We start from the raw sequence: 19,059 nt of genomic DNA, 5'->3' as shown, positions 1-19,059 counted from the left end.
ACCAGTCCTTCTACTGAAATAGTAAGACCAGTGAGCTACCAGCTGCCCCACAGGATGCTTAGAAAAACGTTGCAGGTACCTACTGGACAGTACCTGCGATGTCAGCAGTGATGAGTGTATGTTTCTGAAGCTCTTCTTTAAAGTGGTGCTTAAAAAAAGGAGGAAGAGTCATTTAGAAGAACAGAAAGAACAGTATCAGGATTCTCCTTTCAGGTATGCCGTACTGTATGGAGAAGGGATTTGAGATTGCTGAGACAGCAGCATGCTTCATTGCGGTCTAACATCACAGTTCCCTAGACACCTAACTCAAGAAATGTAACCTTTTCCCTGTCTCTTTGCTTACCAGGATCAGCAGAGATGGATGGAAGAAGTCCCTGAAGTCTCCTAAACCTCCTCCCATCACTTCCCTTTCCTCCTGGATCATTTCAGAGGGATATATAGAGGGATATACTTGTTCCAGACCTAGTATCCGGCTCACCAGTAACCCCTCCCTTTATAACGTGCTCCAGTTTAAAAATCTGCACCTGAAATTATGTAAAACCAGCAGATTGGCATGAAGCTTATGCTTGTAAAATGTTGGTTTCAACAGCTAAATTTATCCATTCCTAAGGGGGGGGGATCACAGGTTTAGGCAGCCTATGGGGGAAGAAACACAGGTTAGGGGGAAACCAACTGTGAGGCATAATGACACACCTGCCTCTAGCTCTCCTCTAATATCTGGCCCTTTAGATTCTGCCCATGTACACTGCACATAGCAGTTTTTCCTCCAAAAATCATAGGAGCTAGAAACTTGCTTTAAAATTTGGCAGCCAAGATGCTGATTTCTATGACAACGTGCAGATTCAATGCTTAGGCCCACACAACAGTCACAGGTTCCAGTTGTATAATGTCACTCCAACAACCTCTAAACTGTGAATTCTCCAGTGCTATGGGCCACACAAAAATGTGTGCTACGGTGCTCCAGTAAAAAACTTTCAAACTCTGCAAATCTGCTCTGGTTCCCAAACAAGAAAGGCTGGGAAATGTAATGCAGTTCTGCAAATGGAGATTTGGCATCTTGCCGAGCCAGAGTTACAGATCCCAGCATTTGGGGGAGGGGAGGAAGCAAGCCAAGCCAGTTAACCCCGTTTGGCTCTGGTTTACACTGTAAGTGCAGATAACCTATGGGGGACATGCAGTGCACCATCTCAAAGGACTTGGGCTAAATTCAAACCACAGCTAGTTCATCAAAACAGTTTGTTTTTACAGTGCTACTTGAACATTTGCAAAAAAAGTTCTTTTTAATAAAACAAGCTTTATGTCACATTTATAATTAAGTATTAAAATTCACACAGGAAGAAACAATCAGAATGTAAACATTTCTTTGAGGAATGTTGCTGACAGTGCACCAGAACTTGAGACATCACGAGCAAACAAAACAGTCTGCTTGAAATATTGCTGGGTATCCACCTGGGTGGGGGCATGCCTTGCAACACCCCTTCTGTTATTTGGGAAGATGCCACGAAGATTTGCAAATAAAAACTTTCAGGAGACGCAGGCAGAAAGTGTGAATAAGGACCATAAAGAGAGCGGACTAAATCTTTTGATTGCTCGATTCCAAATCTCCCAAACCAAACCGTTCGAATCGGATGACAACTTTGCTACTGTTGCTGCTGAAGGAAAGGGGGGGGGGAGAAGACGAAGAAAAAATAAAGTGGTTACACTTTGAATCATTGTTCAAAAGGAAAAGAAGAGGAGATGTGGGCACAAACTGGTTTGGGTAGAGAAAGCCGGAAGAGCTGTAGGATTTAGTTTCCTATTTAGAAGACTTGGGGCTATTTCATCCATAATATTCTTCCCAGAGAGATAATCTCTCAGAAGAAGAAGAGTTGGTTTTTATACGCCGACTTTCTCTACCACTTAAGGGAGACTCAAACTGGCTGACAATCACCTTCCCTTCCCCTCCTCACAACAGGCACCCTGTGAGGAAGGTGGGGCTGAGAGAGCTCAGAGAGCTCTGACAGAGCTGTGACTAGCCCAGGGTCACCCAGCCGGCTTCGTGTGTAGGAGCGGGGAAACAAATTCAGTTCACCAGATTAGCCTCCATCGCTCATGTGGAGGAGTGGGGAATCAAACCGGTTCTCCAGATCAGAGTCCACTGCTCCAAACCACCGCTCTTAACCACAACACCATGTTGGCTCTCTCTGTAGGGAACACTGCTCCTCCGGAACACCAGACTGGGTGTGGAGTGTTTATTGTGCTGTAAGCGACAGGGGCAGGAAGTGACAGCACACACCCACTTCCTGAGCAAGTGTACTTGCAGGAAAAAGAAGCACAAAAATATTTGCCTTATGCAAAAACCAAACTAAAGATGTACTATCTCTACTCAGCCAAACTTGAACTGTTCCTCTTCAGAAGAGCCTTTTTTGTCTAAGGAAGTCTACCTGGGCTGAAGGAAGGTTTAAACTTGGCTGAGCAGCGTGGGAAACTACTCATAGAGCAATTCGCCGGCACATATTCTTTATTTCGGTGGAGCTTGAAGAACTTTGAAGTACCATCTGGGGCCTGACCAACTGTCGGTCAGATCTGCCTCACAACCACCCTGCCACTGTTAACGGCAACCCAAAACCCACCACCAAACCACCTCACCATCCCTCATGAGAAGGCTGCTTCCAAGACACCTCAGGAAATCCAGCCCATTTTTATCCTGCCCTTTCTTCTTAGGAGCCCATTGGTTCTCCATTGCTCCATTTACTCTCATAAGAACCCTGCAAGGTGGGTCAGGCGGAGAGAGAGCAATGCATGCAACATCACCCAGACAAGCGTGGGAATAGTGGTTAAGAGTGGCGGACTCTAATCTCAAGAACCGGGTTCGATTTCCCACTCCTGTACATGAAGCCAGCGGGGTTACCTTGGGCCAGTCGCAGTTCTCTCCAAACTCTCTCAGCCCCACTTTCCTCACAAGATGTCTGATGTAAGGGGGAAGGGAAGGTGATTGTAAGCCGGTTTGAGACTCCTTTCTGAGACTCTTTCCTCCTGAGGGAGGTGTAGAGAAAAAGCAGGGTATAAAAACCAACCCTTTGTCTTCAAGGCTGGGTTGGGACTTGAACCTGGATTTTCCACCAGTCCTACTTCAATCACTAATCCACATGGATGGTGCACACCACAGGGGGCCAAATCTGTTCATTGAGGCAAGTGTTTGTGGCAAGTATCAGATGGGGAGCGCCATTCTACTTCCCACAACACAACTTATGCTTGCCCCTTGTGCTTCATGAGGTTTTGCACCTCAGCTACTGAGCTGGGAGAGGGTGGGGGTGCGGCAGGACTCTCCACCAGAGGCCGGCCTGGGGCATGTGCTGGAGGCACGCACAGTGGCTCTGTTGAAGCGAAACCCACCAGGGTGTGGTTCATACATGCAGGGTTGGTTCATGGTATTTGGTCCCTCCAAGCGAGGCACCCCCTATGCCCCGGTAGTACTGCCAACACTCAGCTTGGACTGAAGATGGTGATGAGCATAGCTCATCGACTCCTCCTGTGCCAGATGTAGAAAGATGCAACCCAGTCCCCAGCAGCACACTGGTGCTGTGCCCATAGTGCCACCCCCAGTAGTTGCTTGGATGACTTGGGCAGAGAAGCATAGAACCATAGAGTTGGAAGAGGACATACAGGCCATCTAGCCCAACCCTCTGCTCAATGCAGGATCAGCCTAGAGCACCCGACAAGTGTTCGTCCAGCCGCTGCTTGGACACGGCCAGAGAGGGGGAGCTCACCACCTCCCGAGGCAGCCGATTCCACTGCTGAACTACTCTTACTGTAAAATAATTCTTCCTAATGTGCAGCTGTTAACTTTCTATTACCCACTATTATGAGTCCTATCCTCTGCTGCCAACAGGAACAGCTCTCTGCCAGTGTGGTGCAGTGATTAAGAGCAATGGACTCTAATCTGGAAAACCAGGTTCGATTTCCCCACTCCTCCACATGAAGCCTGCTGGGTGACCATGGGCCAGTCACGGTTCTCTCGGAAGTCTCTCAGCCCCACCTACCGGTTGTGCCTGTTGTGGGGAAGGGAAGGCGATTGTAAGCTGCTTTGAGACTCCTTAAATATAGAGAAAAATGGGGTATAAAAACCAACTCTTCCTCTCAGCGACAGCCTTTCAAATACTTCAAGAGAGCAATCCCGTCCCCCCTCAACCTCCTCGTCTCCAGACTGGACATTCCCAAGTCCCTCAGCCTTTCCTCCTAGGACTTGGTCTCCTGAATCTGCCCGAGCGGCTGAATAGCAGAGCACTCAGGAACTGGAGAGATACCACTCTGAATTGGACAGAGAGGACATTGATGTAAGAAGAGGCTGAAGGCCCACAGTCACCCCCGCCTCTAATTCAGAAGTGTTACAAGCCCACACTTGCCAAGACCATCATTTGGCCATCTGTGGTGGTATTCCTCCCAAATCCTTTCCTAGAGATCAGGGAATAAAAACACCATGGATGAAACAGCCCCTTCCATGGAAGCATTTTTACCTCATTCCCAAGGCCAGATTTCAGCCACAACCCATCTGTGCTGGGCAGGTGATGGAAACCTCAGAAACATCTCTAGAGTGTTGCCAGTAAATTGTAGATGAGATTTAAAAACCAAAAACAACCCTTCCCACCAAGGTTGTCAAATGGCTGGATTAAAACCAATCAAACACATTCTGGTCAACTTAAAAGTTAGCCCTGATTTCTTTCTCTTTTTTTAATGCAAGCACTTATAGAAATTGTACAAGAAGAATTTCCCATTCTCGCATACACAGCATGGTATGCCTTTTGCTATGATGCCTGCTGTGGGAGATATACCTATTATCTACGAAGAGCTAGGTATTCCCCCTTCTCTCTCACACACAGGAGGAAGTGACTCTTCCAAGATGATACCCACTATGCTAAGTGCTAATCTTTGGAAGAAGCATTTCTCTCTCCCATGAGCGCGAACACTTCTAAAAAATGAGGCCCCCTGCGGTGGCCATGTGCATCTCCTAAAAACTAACCGTCTTCTTTAAAACGAGGGGATTTATGCATTTGTGCAGAGACAAATCAGTTCATCAATCAAATCAACCAAAGCCTTCATGATTAAATGATTAAGATTTGTGTGTGTGTGTGTGTGTGTGTGTGACAACCCTGTTGTTTTTCACCACTTATTTTTTGGAGGGGAGAAAAGGACAAGTACGCTTCAGTTGTTATCCCAATTGAAGCTACAATTTAGAGCTGAGCTACTTGTGATGTTCTTTTGACCAGCCAAACAGATGTACAATGACACCAATTATTTTTTTTTAAAAAAAGAACTCATACAAAATTCAAGCACATGATACTGGTTGGTCTTGTTTACGCCTTGCTGACAATTCTGGTAGTAAAAGCTTGAGAAATAACCACCGGGGTCACTCCAAGAATGGAGCAGTGCAGGAAAAAGGAGAGGGGGGAGAGAAAGAGCAACACATTTTACAGGTGGTTGAAAAGACTTCAGAAGTAGTGGGGCTACGTTTGGGCCCCATTTTTGTTAGTAGAGCGACAGAGTCCTTGCTGACAGGAACAGTAATTTCAAGTCAGCAGCCCACACTGAGAGCAAAGGCAGCAATAGAGGAAAGTCACAGAAGCATCGGGTGCCATCCCGGGGGGTTAAAGAGTGGCAGCGCTGTGTGGGTGGTGCGTGCACACGTGCGTGTTGGGGTGGGGGGAGGTTGTCCCAGTGGCTGAGTAGGTTAGGAGACAAGGAAGCATGCAAGCCAGTTATTGTCCCGGTAGCTACAACCTACAAGAGAGGATGGAAGGCAAGAAAGAGAGAGACAAGAAAACAGAGTTAGTAATGCACAGTTGCAGTTAAAAGAACGGCAAAGGGGCTGCCACAGCTCAGAGGTCTTGCAGGCCTAACTGCCCCAACTGCCACCCTCCTCTCGGTGGAGAGTCAGCAATGAGCAGCCTTAGTTGTGCTCCTCAGCCCTTTGCATGAAGGCCCAATTTCGAGAGGAGGGCTGGGGTGGTGGAGCGGTGGGCCTGCCAGACCAGGGCTCGGGAAACCCCAGCCCAAAGCCCAGCTCTGCCCTGATTGTGCCAGTTGTTTTCAGCCCTTTTTTTTTTAGAATTGTGCACTGTGCTGATTTTATCGTTGGTACTCACTTTGGGGTATGGTTATATGGGAGAAAGATGGCACTGTAAATGTTTTAAAGAGATAAAAATGCCAGTGAATGAATAAAATGATGCTGCCTAGGTAACCTTGGGCCGGTCGCTGTCCCTCGGCCGAACTGACCTCGCAGGGCCATTGTGGGGATAAAAAAGGAAGTGGGGAGGAGCACCTATGCTGCCTGGAACTCCTCGGCAGAAGGGTGGGGTCAAAAGAGAAAAGTCATCAGTAAACGAGAGTAGTCCTCTTGAGAACCGAATTTACAAATACGCTCCTCTGAACCCACAAGTGAGAACGGAAGAATGCCATGTGTGGTAGTGGGAAGATCTAGCTAACAGCCAGGGCTGTAGGAAAACAGGAGAAGACAGAAGCTTCGGAGGGAGTCACAAGGGGCCCAAAAACATCACAGGCCATAACCAGGTTCACAACAGAAGTGCACAACAGGACAGCCACTGTGACACAACATCGATAGGTGGTTTCCACACAAAGATGATGCTCCATGTAGCTCCCGTCGCTGCTGCGAGTGCAGAGGCGTTCCCAGGAGCAACGGAGCAGCCGCACAGCCATTTCCTCCCATGCACTTTCCTCATCTCAGCCCTCCTTTCCCCTGATCACCAATTCTTTCCCCTCTACTAGAGAGCCTTTGGAAAAAGTAGGGAATTGCTAGATCACTATAGCATTACTACAATCTAGAACAACAATGTACTAGTTCTGAATTTTGACTAATTTTTGTAAAAGTCTCTATCTTTTTTACTCTGGAGTTATAAGGGGAAAGCTGCATGGTGCTGGGAGATCAAGGAGACATATGCAATTCTTCCTTTCTTATTTTCTCCTCAAAATGGCCCTTAAAAGTAGGTTAGCTAAGAATGTGACTGGTTGAAGGGGCACTGAACTTGAAAGTTAAGTGAGGATTTGAACCCAGGCCCCCCTTCTCCCAGTCTGACACTTTACCCCTACTCCACAATGACTCTCAGTATTATCATCCCATCCTATGCGTGTTTACTAAGAAGACAAGAACCTCTGAAATCAGTGGGACATACTTCTGGGTAAATGTGCACAGGATTGTACTGTGTGTTGTTTAATTCAGGTCTCGGGAACCTGCCCAGGTTCTTGCCCTGCAGGTGGTCCCCTTGACTGTACTTTGACAGATGACAAAACAGTTTTCCTTGCAAGCAGCAAGACACCAACCCAACACACTCAGACCAAAGCAAAGAGCCCATACATACTCGGCCGACTTCCAGAAGTGCCCTGGATGAGAGAGCCTCCGGTTGAGCTTTGGCAGTTTTTCAAGCATTTCCATCAGGAGGGTGAAGTTGGGCCGTTCGCTGAGATCAAAAGACCAACACGCCGAGAGGATTTCCTGGAAGGTGAAACCACCATCAGTTAGTGGGCCAATTTGCACTAGTTGATGACCCAGGCAAGGCTAACGTCTTAGGAAAAGCTCTAAACGAGAACCGGGTGGCTCGGTTTCATACAAGGACTGTCCCACAATGAGGCCTGGTGGCATGAGGCGGCAGATTTTGCTGGGAGGCAGCCTCCGTTACTGCTGTGTCCCCACCTCCACCTCTGCACCCAGGAGCTGCAGCACCTCATGATGCTTCTCTCCTCACTGCCCAGGTGTCTTTCAACACAACAGGACAAGCCGCTCATGCCCAGTGACGTTTCTGGCTCTCAGAGATAACAGGAAGGGAAGCAGCCTCCTCTGCCCCAATGGCCTGGTGGGGAAAGTGCTGGCGGCAAGAGGGCGGTGGCCGCCCTCCGTGTTCCATGAGGTTCCAAGGAGTCCGGCCAAAACCATTCTTCATAGGGAAGCTGCCCAGCGCTTTGCCCTCGATCCTGACTCCTGAGGCAGAAGACATATTAGAAAAGGCATCTCTCCCCCACCCCTTCCCATTTTATACACAGGACAGAAGGCCTCCTCTGAAATAGTCCTTGCCACAACCTCCACACAGAAAAATAATGCTTTTTTTTCAGCTGGAAATATTTGTTCCTAGGCAAGTACACAGATGTAGTCAATTGGTTAAATTCATTAAATCTCATTAGATTAATCAACTCAGATTTCTTTAGTTGGACAGCAGCCCTTTATCCCCCATTCTGGTGTCACTCACAAATCAACAAATCTCAGTAGGATCATGACCACACAGCAAATGCAGAAGAGACAGAAGCCACAGGTTGCTGGATATGTCCATTACCCAGTCACTCACAATGCAACCATAACCAAGCATACCATTAAGTTCAATGGGAATTACTCTCTAGTAAATGCACTTAGATTTGGAGCCCCAAACAATCAAATCAATCCATCTGATTAAAACTGATTAAACCTAGATGCACTCACAATAAAATCCTAAGCAGCCCATGGAATTCAAGGGATTTAGGTGGGTACAATGCGGTTTAGGTTTGCACTACCAGTATTCTGTGCTAGTAGTAGAGAGAATCTATCCTACTGGTATATAAGGAGTAAAGACTGGCATGTGTGGGTCACGACTGCTAAAGGTGCCCGTCTGTGGGCCTCATGGCTGTCTGCGTAGCTATACTGTAAACATTTTTAATATTTTTATAAAGCCCTTCCTCCAAGGAGGTCCAGGGTAGCTTCTCATCCCCCCATTTTATCATCACAACAACTTTGTGATGTAGGTTATCCTGAAAGATAGCTAGTGGCCCGAGAGCACCCAATGGGATTCATGGCTGATTGGGGATTCATACCCAGGTCTCCTAAAACTAAGAGAAGACAGGGAGCCACTGATGTCACCCCGAGTTCCTAGGAGGAAGGATGGTGGAAGAATGTAAAGGAAATTCGGGTTACAGTGATTATGGGATTAGAAATTGGGAGAGAAAGGTAGAAGCGGCAAATGAAAGGGGCGGGATGTTCTGTAATACAGCAGCCAATGAGAAAAGGATCTGCGGTCACTTACGCCAACTTCTTTCCCCAAACTGCTTGCAGAGAGGACCTGCTTCATTCCCTCACCACTCCCAATCTGCCAGATCAAGGCCTCGGCCGGCTGGTTCTTGAACGGCCACTCCTGGGCCTGGAGCTCATACCAGACGGTCCTGGGAAAACAAGAATCAAAAGAGAGAGAGAGAGAATGAATGAATGAATGAATGAATGAACGACCGACTAGCCCAGGGTCACACAGTAAATTTCATGGCTGAGTGAAGACTTCAACCTGGGCCTCCCCAGTCCTAGACCCCACACTAGTTCTCACTGCCAGGGTTTTAACACTGCCAAAATTGGAGGGAAAGGGTGACAAGCCCCCTCTGCCCATAGAAACCTATCCCTGGGCTCAGGCCATCGGCAGAGGCATAAGGTGCAGGGCGGGGCCTTCCCAGGGGTGGCACCCAAGCTTTGAACTTCCTTATCCGGGGAGGCTATCTTTCTCCTTCCTTGCCTGCCTTCAGATGCCAGGTAAGGGACTTTTTTTATTTCAGTCCTTATTACTGAGAAGGTATCATTTTTCCTTGGGGAGGGGAGGCACGTTGCTGTTTACTATTGCTGCTTAACTATGCCCGGAGGGTTGCAGTTGTGGACAGAAAGGCAGGATTAGAATTTTAATACATAAATGATTTTTAAAATGGTGGCAGCTAGAAAAATAAAACAGGAGTTATGCAAGTACAACTACTCTGGACTGCAGGGGGGGGGGAAAGAAACTACAGTTAACTTACTCAGGAAATAATTTACTGAGGAAGTGAAGGGGGAGAGAGAGCTCTGGATACTACGGAGTGACCTTTTGGCTTGCAGTTACAAAGGCATTTTTCCCATGCAAAATAGAGGCAAAAATTAACTTTAGACTCTTCTTAAGTATTAAGGCAGTGTCAAAACTGTTATACTTTCCCCATTCAATGCTCTTCTTTTCATTCCCTTTTAAAATTTTCTACCAAAATCTGGAAGTTTTCCAGTATTTTCCCACTCCCATTTTTAATGGCCAAAAGAGGCAGGAATGAAGAAAAATTGGTTTTTATATACCGACTTTCTCTACCACTTAAGGAAGAATCAAACCGGCTTACAATCACCTTCCCTTCTCCTCCCCACAACAGACACCCTGTGAGGTAGGTGGGGCTAAGAGAGCTCTGACAGAGCTGTAACTTGCCCAAGGTCACCCAGCTGGCTTCATGCGTAGGAGTGGGGAAACTGATCCGGTTCTCCAGATTAGAGTGCACCACTCCAAACCACTGCTCTTAACCACTAAACCACACAAAAGAAAATTTTAGTTTTTTTTAATACAACTTATTGGGCCAAACAGACTACAAGTGGTTAACAATAAAAAAAACTTTAAAAAAAAAACTTTAAAACATTTAAAAACAGTTCACTACAACAGAAATAAACCCAAATCAGAAAGGAATGAACAAATCTCAAAGCAAAACTTCCAAGGGATCTAAAATTAAAACAAAGAACAGTCAACTAACTGCAGGAACGGGGACAGCCCTTAGCCGTGCCTTGAGACCAGAGGATCTCAAACTGTGTGGCATACTCCCAAGTGGGGTTTTGGCTGCTTTGTACATCCTTGGTCTTTGACCTGTGCATGCCATGAAAATCATGATTTTTCTTTTCTTAATAAAAACTTTCACAATTACAACATTGTGCCTTTGGGGTATTCCAGACGTGCCTAGTCGTGCAAGTGGATAAGTGGAACAGGCAACTGCCTGTTCACACGCACTCTCTGCTGTGGCTGCCATCTCGTGGAACGGCCTGCCACTGGGACAAATCCTGAAACTTGCTAGGGCTCAGGAGTGCCCCATAGAGGGCCCCAGATTACATGCAATAAAGGCATTCAGTTCCATTCCACACTGGACCATCCTGGCAGACTTAACCCCTTTAGGACAAAGGACAATTCGGTTTAGACCAGACCAGCTATTTGTCATGGAAGTTCAGAGCCATTACCAGGTGCTTGATGGAGGTGGGACTATATGGGATATGGCTTTGATTGGTCAAAGTAGCCTCTGACATCAGAGATGGGGATTTGCATGGGATTGGAGAAATCTGCTTGTCATTCTTAGAAAGGAGGCTGGCTTAGGTCCAACTCCCTTTAGCATAAATATCTGTACATTTGCGATTTTCCCTTGTCTTCAGTTTTCAGTGGAAATTGGGTCCACAGGAAGGTGGGTGGGGTTAAGGACTCATTCGACTTCTTGTTACCACAGGAACTCCACACAAGCTCAGAAGAACCAGCCACAGCACAGGTAACGTGTTTAGCCTAGTTAGTGCAACTGTATTGGTTTTCATTTGAATATCTCTGTGTGTTTTTCCCGTATTTTGTTTTGCCTTTTTTCCATCCCCTTTTAAATTCAACCACCGTTTCCCTTTAGTTTTCTCTTTTTTACAATAAACCTTTTTATAAAGACTTTTCTTTCTTTTTTTTGCTTCACTCAGTATAGTCTATTTCTCGGGGATATTTCTCTTCCCCAAGGGCATGGATGCTACCATTTGGTTATAAATTAGTTATTGCTCTAGTACTGCACTGGCAAAGTGCCTTCTCAGCAGGTCACTCTAGAGCAGGGGTGTCGAACTCATTTGTTGCGCGGCCCGGATATGACATAAATGTCACTTGGCTGGGCTATGTGTAAAATTTAATGCCAGGTACTGGAGATACACGACCTGAGTTCGTTCCCAACGGAAGTTGGTTTCAGGTAGCCGGCTCAAGGTTGACTCTGCCTTCCATCCTTCCGAGGTCGGTAAAATGAGTACCCAGCTTGCTGGGGGTAAAGGGAAGATGACTGGAGAAGGCACCGGCAAACCACCCCGTAAACAAAGTCTGCCTAGGAAACTTTGGGATGTGACATCAACCCATGGGTCAGGAATGACCTGGTGCTTGCACGGGGGACCTTTACCTTTTTACTGGAGATACAAACTTTATAGAAGACAATATAAGCGAGACTTCCGGTAGAGAGCTGGTCTCAGTGCCACGTTCCTCGGGATTCTCCCGAGGGAATCCAAGAAACGCTTTAAATTGGGGTGCACCCAAGCACTCCAACCCGGTTCTAAATGGTGGAATGGGGAGCAGGAATACCCCTGCAGCCTGAGAAGAGCGGTGTGACTCCAATATCCTCTGAGGGAGCTTATCTAAGTCCCTCAGAGGTTTGGACACTGTCCCGCGGGCATCGAGGGGAGACAGCATCGCCGCGAGCGCTTCTTTGGCATCAGGCTCTGATCTCCTCTACCTATTACCAACTAATAAACTATATTAACAGGAAGAATACCTCACCCTCCAAAATCTAAGTAAGTGAAAAGAACTCTTTTGATCTTACCTCGAAATAGAAGCACTGAAAGATTGATAAAGCCGTCCTAGAAATCCGCGTCTCCTGCCCATCGTATAAGCAATATTTTTATCAAAAAAACCATCAGATAAACTGGCAGGGACTCTATCAATTTGATCAGTGGGTAGACTAAACAAAGGGGACCTTTGAAAGACATTACATTTACCAATCAGATGCAGTGACGTGCGAGGGGGAAGGAGAAATAGATCCCGCCAGCCTCCTGGCTAAGACGACTTTCCGGCTCAAGCAGGTCCGCCAGCCACGTTTTCACTGGAGTGATCTGACTTGGAGTACCGGAAGGTCTCTAGGAAATAAACTTACTGCTCTTCATGGCAACTAACCATGCAACACCAGGAGAGACAGGAAGAGACGGATACATCGTAGGACCGGAAGTGCGTCTCCCCAGTGCAGCAGCTAAATAGTTCCTACATTCCAGAACCATAGAGAGGAGACGACGGAAGGTCCGCAACCCCACAATTTCGGGTGAACTTCCTGTTTCTGGTTTCATTGCTGACCTAGAGCGTCTGATATACTCGATGGTAATCTAAACTTTAAAACTCTGTTTTTAGGCCGATTTAAGGCATTTAAACCTGCTTGCCTTGGCGAATGTGTAAAACAGATTGATCTTAACTACCCACAATACAAGATTAAAGTTTTTAGCATCCCTCAAGATAGTTTAAAAACACGGTTCCTGCAGTAAATGTCTGCACGCCGCCAAATATCTGGATCTATGCACAGTGTTTCTCCTGCATTATCGAAATTTAAAGAACCCTCACAAGATATAACCATGGATAAGAAAATCCAAGATATGTTTGCCAAACAAAATGAAGCAAATGCAAAGCAATATGACCAGATGTCTAAACAACAAGAGCAGTTTTCAAAGCAGATGGACCAATTGACTACTATGCTGAACACTTTCACTCAATCTATTAATCAAAAATTAGACACAGTGACAGAAGAGATTAAAGATGTGAAGACTCAGGTTACTACTATTAAAGGTGATATGAAGACAATGGATACGTCAGTTAAAAAGGTGATAGATGAACAGAAGGATGAAAAGAAGAAGGTGGAAAGCCATGAGAGACAGATAGATGCAATACACTCCCAGGAGGATATAGTTAAGGACCAGCTGGCCATGATGGATTTGAGAGTCAGAGAGACCAATCTTCGTCTACGTAAGCTGCCTGAAGAACTTGGTGATACTAAAGAGACCATTATAAAGACACTGGCTGAACTAACCCAAATAGGTGAACAAGCCTTGGACCATGCAATAAACAGAATTTACAGGATTCCTTTACCAGCAAGATTAAAAGAAATCTAAGCCAAGAGACATCATGATTACCTTTTATGACATTAGAATGAAGGACACTATTATGCAGCTTCATTATGATACTCCAATGTCGGTAGGAGAAGTTCGCCTAATAATTCTCAAAGACGTTCCCTGGTATCTAATGTCAAAGAGAAACATCTACAAAGATTTCACTGCGACACTAAGGAAGAATGGAATAAAATATCGATGGATATTACCACAAGGACTTACTTTTATGTACAAAGGGGTTAGAATTACTATCACCTCACAAGCAGACATTGGAAAATTTCTGAGAAGGTACAGAAAAGGACTAGTGGATCTTACTCCTGAAGAGCAGGAACAAGGACAACAACAACAAGATCTCTCTTTGCAGGGAGCAGCTGGAGGACTTACATCATAAGACTATTTACCTAAAAAAGCAATCACCATGGCGAAGGTAATTTCATGGAATGTAAATGGACTGAATGAAAAAATCAAAAGAGAAAGAATCTTCAAGCTTTTGCAAAAACAAAAATATACATTAATTTGCTTACAAGAAACTCATATCTCGAAAAAAGACAGAAAATATTTGGAAAGAAAAATGCTGGGTCAAGTGTTTATTTCATCGTCTAAAACAAAAACTAAAGGAGCGGTTTTATATGCACAACCTAATTTGAATCCTGAACTTGTGCACAAAGGCGAGGAAGGCAGAATTGTGATAATTAGAACAAAAATATTGGGCCAAAAAACTTTGGTAGTCGGGATCTATGCACCAAATGAAGGAAAAGCTAAGTTTTATAAACAATTGCATGATATCTTATTACAATATGCTGAGGAACAGATCCTGCTGATGGGAGATTTTAATGGAGTTACTCTCCCAGCCTTGGATAAGAAAACTAAAGCTAAGGATGATAAAGAAGGAAGCCTTCCAAAAACCTTCTTTCAAATGATGGAGGAATTTGAATTACAAGACATTTGGAGAACAATGAATACAACAGCTAAGGAATTTACTTTTTATTCAGCAAGACACGATTCACACTTCAGAATAGATATGATTTGGGCAAGTAAATCAATTTTTACTCAGTTACGTAAAGTACATATAGTACCAAGAACTTTTTCTGGTCATAACGCGGTTTCTTTTGAATGGAATAATAGACAAGCATTTAGATGGAAATTAAAAGATAGACTTTTGAAAGATGAGAAAATCCAAACAGAACTATCTACTTTAATTAAGGACTTTTTTGAAATAAACATGAATGGAGAAACCACCTTAAATACAATTTGGGATGCCTTCAAAGCAGTGATTAGGGGCTTTATGATTCAGAAAAATACGGCATGGAAGAATCAACAGCTACAGTTGACTAACAACATACTTTGGAACTTACAACAATTGGAACAAGAACTTACTTTGGAGTCACAAGAGAGCCAGAGAAGTACTAATTTATGGAAAATAAATGCTCTTAGGCATCAGTTAAACCTGGGGGTTTCAGAAGAGATGAACAGAAACTTGAAATATGCAAAACAAAGATATTTTGAACATGCAAATCAACCAGGTAAATTTTTGACAAGTCAACTGAGAGATTCCTTTCAAAAAAGAATTATAGCCAAAATACAAACTTCACAAGGACCGGTTTATACTACAACAGATATACAGAAAGAATTTGTGTCCTTTTACATCAAATTATATCAAAAGGATGATATATCAAATAAGATGGAAAAATTCTTACATTCTATAAATATCAAAAAATTATCATCAGCCCAACAAGAATCCATAGATGCGCCAGTTTCTCCAGAAGAGTTAGAGGAAGCTTTTGTCAAACAAAAAACAGATAAAAACCCGGGTCCAGATGGAATAACAGCTTTGTTTTATCGAACTTTCAAATCGCATCTGCTGAACCCATTTTTGATGGTTTGTAATAAAATATTGGATACAGGTTTATCTCCTGAAACATGGACACATGCTTTTATTTCACTGATTCATAAGACTGGAAGAGATCCTGAAAAAGTAACCAATTATAGACCTATTTCGTTGCTGAATGTAGATTACAAAATATTTGCCTCTGTCTTAGCATCTAGAATTAAAAAATTAATTAAAGATCTAATCCATGAAGATCAAGCGGGCTTTGTTCCGGGAAGACAAATTAAGGACAACCTTAGGGTACTTCTAGATGCTTTAGAGTATTATGAACATAACATTTAACATAAAGCAGCTTTTGTTTTTCTTGATGCCGAGAAAGCTTTTGATATGGTTTCCTGGGACTTCATGAAAACAATCTTGGAGAAAATGAATTTTGGTGAAAAATTTAGAAGAGGCATAGACGCAATACCGTATATACGAAGAAACAAGCAAAAATATTGGTTAATGAATCAATGTCAGAAGACTGCAGCATACAAAATGGGACACGACAAGGATGTCCACTCTCCCCTCTACTTTTTATTTTGGCCTTGGAAACCCTGTGTTGCAAAATCCGTGAATCTGGGGACATTCATGGTCTAAAAATAAATAAACATGAATTTAAAATGAGAGCATTTGCGGATAACCTTCTGTTGATCCTGGATGATCCCAACCCATCTGCAAATAAACTGAAGGAAATATTGGACTCTTATGGTGGTGTTTCAGGATTTAAAATCAACCAAAAGAAAACGCAAACAATATTTAAAAATGTTTCTGTAGCAGAGCAACAAGATTTTATAGATATGACAGGTTGGGAGAAAACGAATAAAGTGAAATATTTGGGGATTTGGATTTCTACCAAGAATACAGATTTGATTACTAACAATTACATTAAATTATGGGAAGCAATAAAGAAAGATATGTTGATGTGGACAAATAAAAAACTTTCTTTGCTTGGTCGTATTTTGACTTTACAAATGAATATATTACCGAGACTATTATTTCTGTTTCAAAATCTCCCTATATTATCCCAAGTAAAGTACTTGAATGCTTGGAAGACTTATTGAATTTCATCTGGCAAGGGAAAAAACAAAGAATTGCCTATAAATATCTGGTGGACTCAAAAGATAGAGGTGGTTTTGCAGTTCCTAACTTTAAATTATATGCTGAACCGGCTGCTTTAGTATGGCTGAAAGAGTGGATGGAACTGACTGACACAAGTTTACTGGACTTGGAGGGTTTTGATAACAGAAGTGGTTGGCATGGATATTTGTGGTATGATAAAATTAAGACTCATGCATCATTTCAGCAACATAGGGTTAAATCATCTTTATATAGAATATGGACCAGATATAAACACTTATTGGAAGTGAAGACTCCATTATGGATTTCATTGCAGGAAATGCTAACGTTACACCCATTAAGACCAGCCCAATTTGTTACCTATCAAGATCTTTTAAAATGGGAAGGTACAAAATGCTCACTAAAAGATTATGAAGAAGTTAAGGATCTCTTAACCTGGTTTCAATACCATCAAATAAATTCTGTTTTCCTTCAAGATTTGAAAACAGGATTCTCTAAAAGTAAATCAACTTTTCAAAAACTTATACTGGATACAAATGATCACCTAATTTCCAAGATGTACAAGTTATTGTTAGAACTTTATTGTGAGCAAGAGCGAATAAAACCTACCATGATCAACTGGGCAAGATTGATATATGCAGCTAAATGGAAGATGGCGGAAATACCAGACAAAAAAAGAATGGATATAAAAGATGCTGGAACTGATGGAAATGGCGAAACTCACAGCATTGATAAATCAAAAAGACAATGCACAGTTTTTGGGGGAATGGGAGGCATGGAGAATTTATTGTGAAAATGAATTTCAAATGGGAATGTTTAAAGGTTACTCGTTGATCTAATCCTTTTTTATAATATTTTTATCATCATATATAGGTAAATTTTTTAACAATGAAATGTATGTTATAATGGTTTAATGAAATATGTATAGCTTACAAGAGTCTATGAAGTGATAATATTTTACTGTATAATATAATATCGGGATTAGAACTGTTATACAAAAGAGTACACATTTTATTATTAGATGGAAGGGGGTGAAGGGGGGGTCAATAGTCAATTAATTTAAAGTATAATGTATTATCAACAATATTATTTGTCTTTCAAAATGTTAAAGAACTTTTTTAATTGTTGAAATGTTGGACTAAAATATTATGGAAAATAATAAAAAAAATTATATTAAAAAAGAAGACAATATAAGCAAAGCCAATTAATGATATTATTTTTTACTTAAAATACAAACATGTTTAAAACAATGTTAAATAAAAGAAAATACTGTAAGAGTGTTATCGTTTTAAGCATGCTTGTATTTTAAATAAAAAATAAAGCAAAAAAATCATTAATTGGCTTTTCCTGTGTCTTCTAAAAATTTGTATCTCTGATCCCTGGCATTTTTTAAAAAAATTTAAACTGGGGTGGTGTGGCTGCCTTGGCTGGTGAGCCCACAACTGACTCGCCAGCCCAGATCTGGACTGAGGGAGGGGTCAATCCTCTTTGCAAGAACAAACAGCAACTTCTGTCTACTACAGAAAGGAAAGAGAGAATGGAAGAAAGAGAGGGAGAAAAGAAACAGGAAAGAGAGAGGGAGGGAGAGAAAGAAAGGGAGAGAGGGAGAGGGAGAAAAAGAAAGCAAAAGAGAAAGAGGGAGAAAGAAAGAGAGAACCAGAGAGAGGGAGAGAAAAAGAGAAGAGAGAAAGAGAAGGAGAGAAAGAGAGAACCACACAGAGAGAGGGAGAAAGAGCGGGACAGAAAGAGAGAGAACAAGGGAGAGAAAGAAAGAGGGAAAAAGAAAATGAGAGAGAAAGGGAGAGAGGAGAGAGAGAAGGAGAAAAAGAAGGATAAAGAGAGAGAAAGAACCCTTGGCCAGGAGCCCTTGAATCTCCCCCCCCACACACACACACACAAATAATCACATCCTAGGACCAGCCTCATACCCGGGATGCCCAAGCTTGCCTGACCTCCCACCCACTCACCGCCATGAAGGAGGAGACCAGGAGAGACCGGCTTCTTAAGGTGCCCAGAAGAGCAAGGAGGCGGGATGTACTAAAACGAATGACAGGACTGTCCATTAGAAAAAATGGGAGAGGCTGCACAGCCCATTGAAGATAATGGGAGCCTGGACTTGCATCGGTTCCATTGAAATACATTACAGCACAAAAAGAGTTGCAAAGAAAATGTGGAATGGCTTTTCCAGTAAGCCCAGATAAACTACTTTGGGACTGGAATGACAGTCCCCAAGATGGAATGACAGCCCCTGGAATGAGCAGAAGTGTTTTGGGATTGAAATGACAGCCCTCTGGGTGGATTGACAGCCCCAGGGGCCATCATTCCACTCTGGGGGCTGTCATTCCAGTCCCAGAACACCCCTGCTAGGATGCTTCTGCTAGCCTCAGGGTCTGTCATTCCACTGTGGGGGCTGTTATTC

General features: G+C 43.4%; 1 protein-coding gene across 1 annotated transcript in view; it reads right to left on the bottom strand.

The window, feature by feature from the left end:
- Positions 1 to 1,456: 1,456 nt before the first annotated feature.
- Positions 1,457 to 19,059, bottom strand: part of KSR1 (kinase suppressor of ras 1) — a 180,786-nt gene continuing 163,183 nt past the window's right edge. The window contains exons 17-19 of the mRNA XM_056865314.1: positions 9,039 to 9,174; positions 7,353 to 7,486; positions 1,457 to 1,652 (exon numbers count right to left, since the gene is read on the bottom strand). Coding sequence (XP_056721292.1) covers positions 1,574 to 1,652; positions 7,353 to 7,486; positions 9,039 to 9,174 — 349 coding nt within the window. The 3' untranslated portion in view covers positions 1,457 to 1,573. The remainder of the gene's footprint in view (positions 1,653 to 7,352; positions 7,487 to 9,038; positions 9,175 to 19,059) is intronic.

This window comes from Euleptes europaea, chromosome 19 (genome assembly GCF_029931775.1).
Source record: "Euleptes europaea isolate rEulEur1 chromosome 19, rEulEur1.hap1, whole genome shotgun sequence".
NCBI classification, from domain to species: Eukaryota; Metazoa; Chordata; class Lepidosauria; order Squamata; family Sphaerodactylidae; genus Euleptes; species Euleptes europaea.
This window is presented reverse-complemented; position numbering and strand designations above follow the sequence as displayed.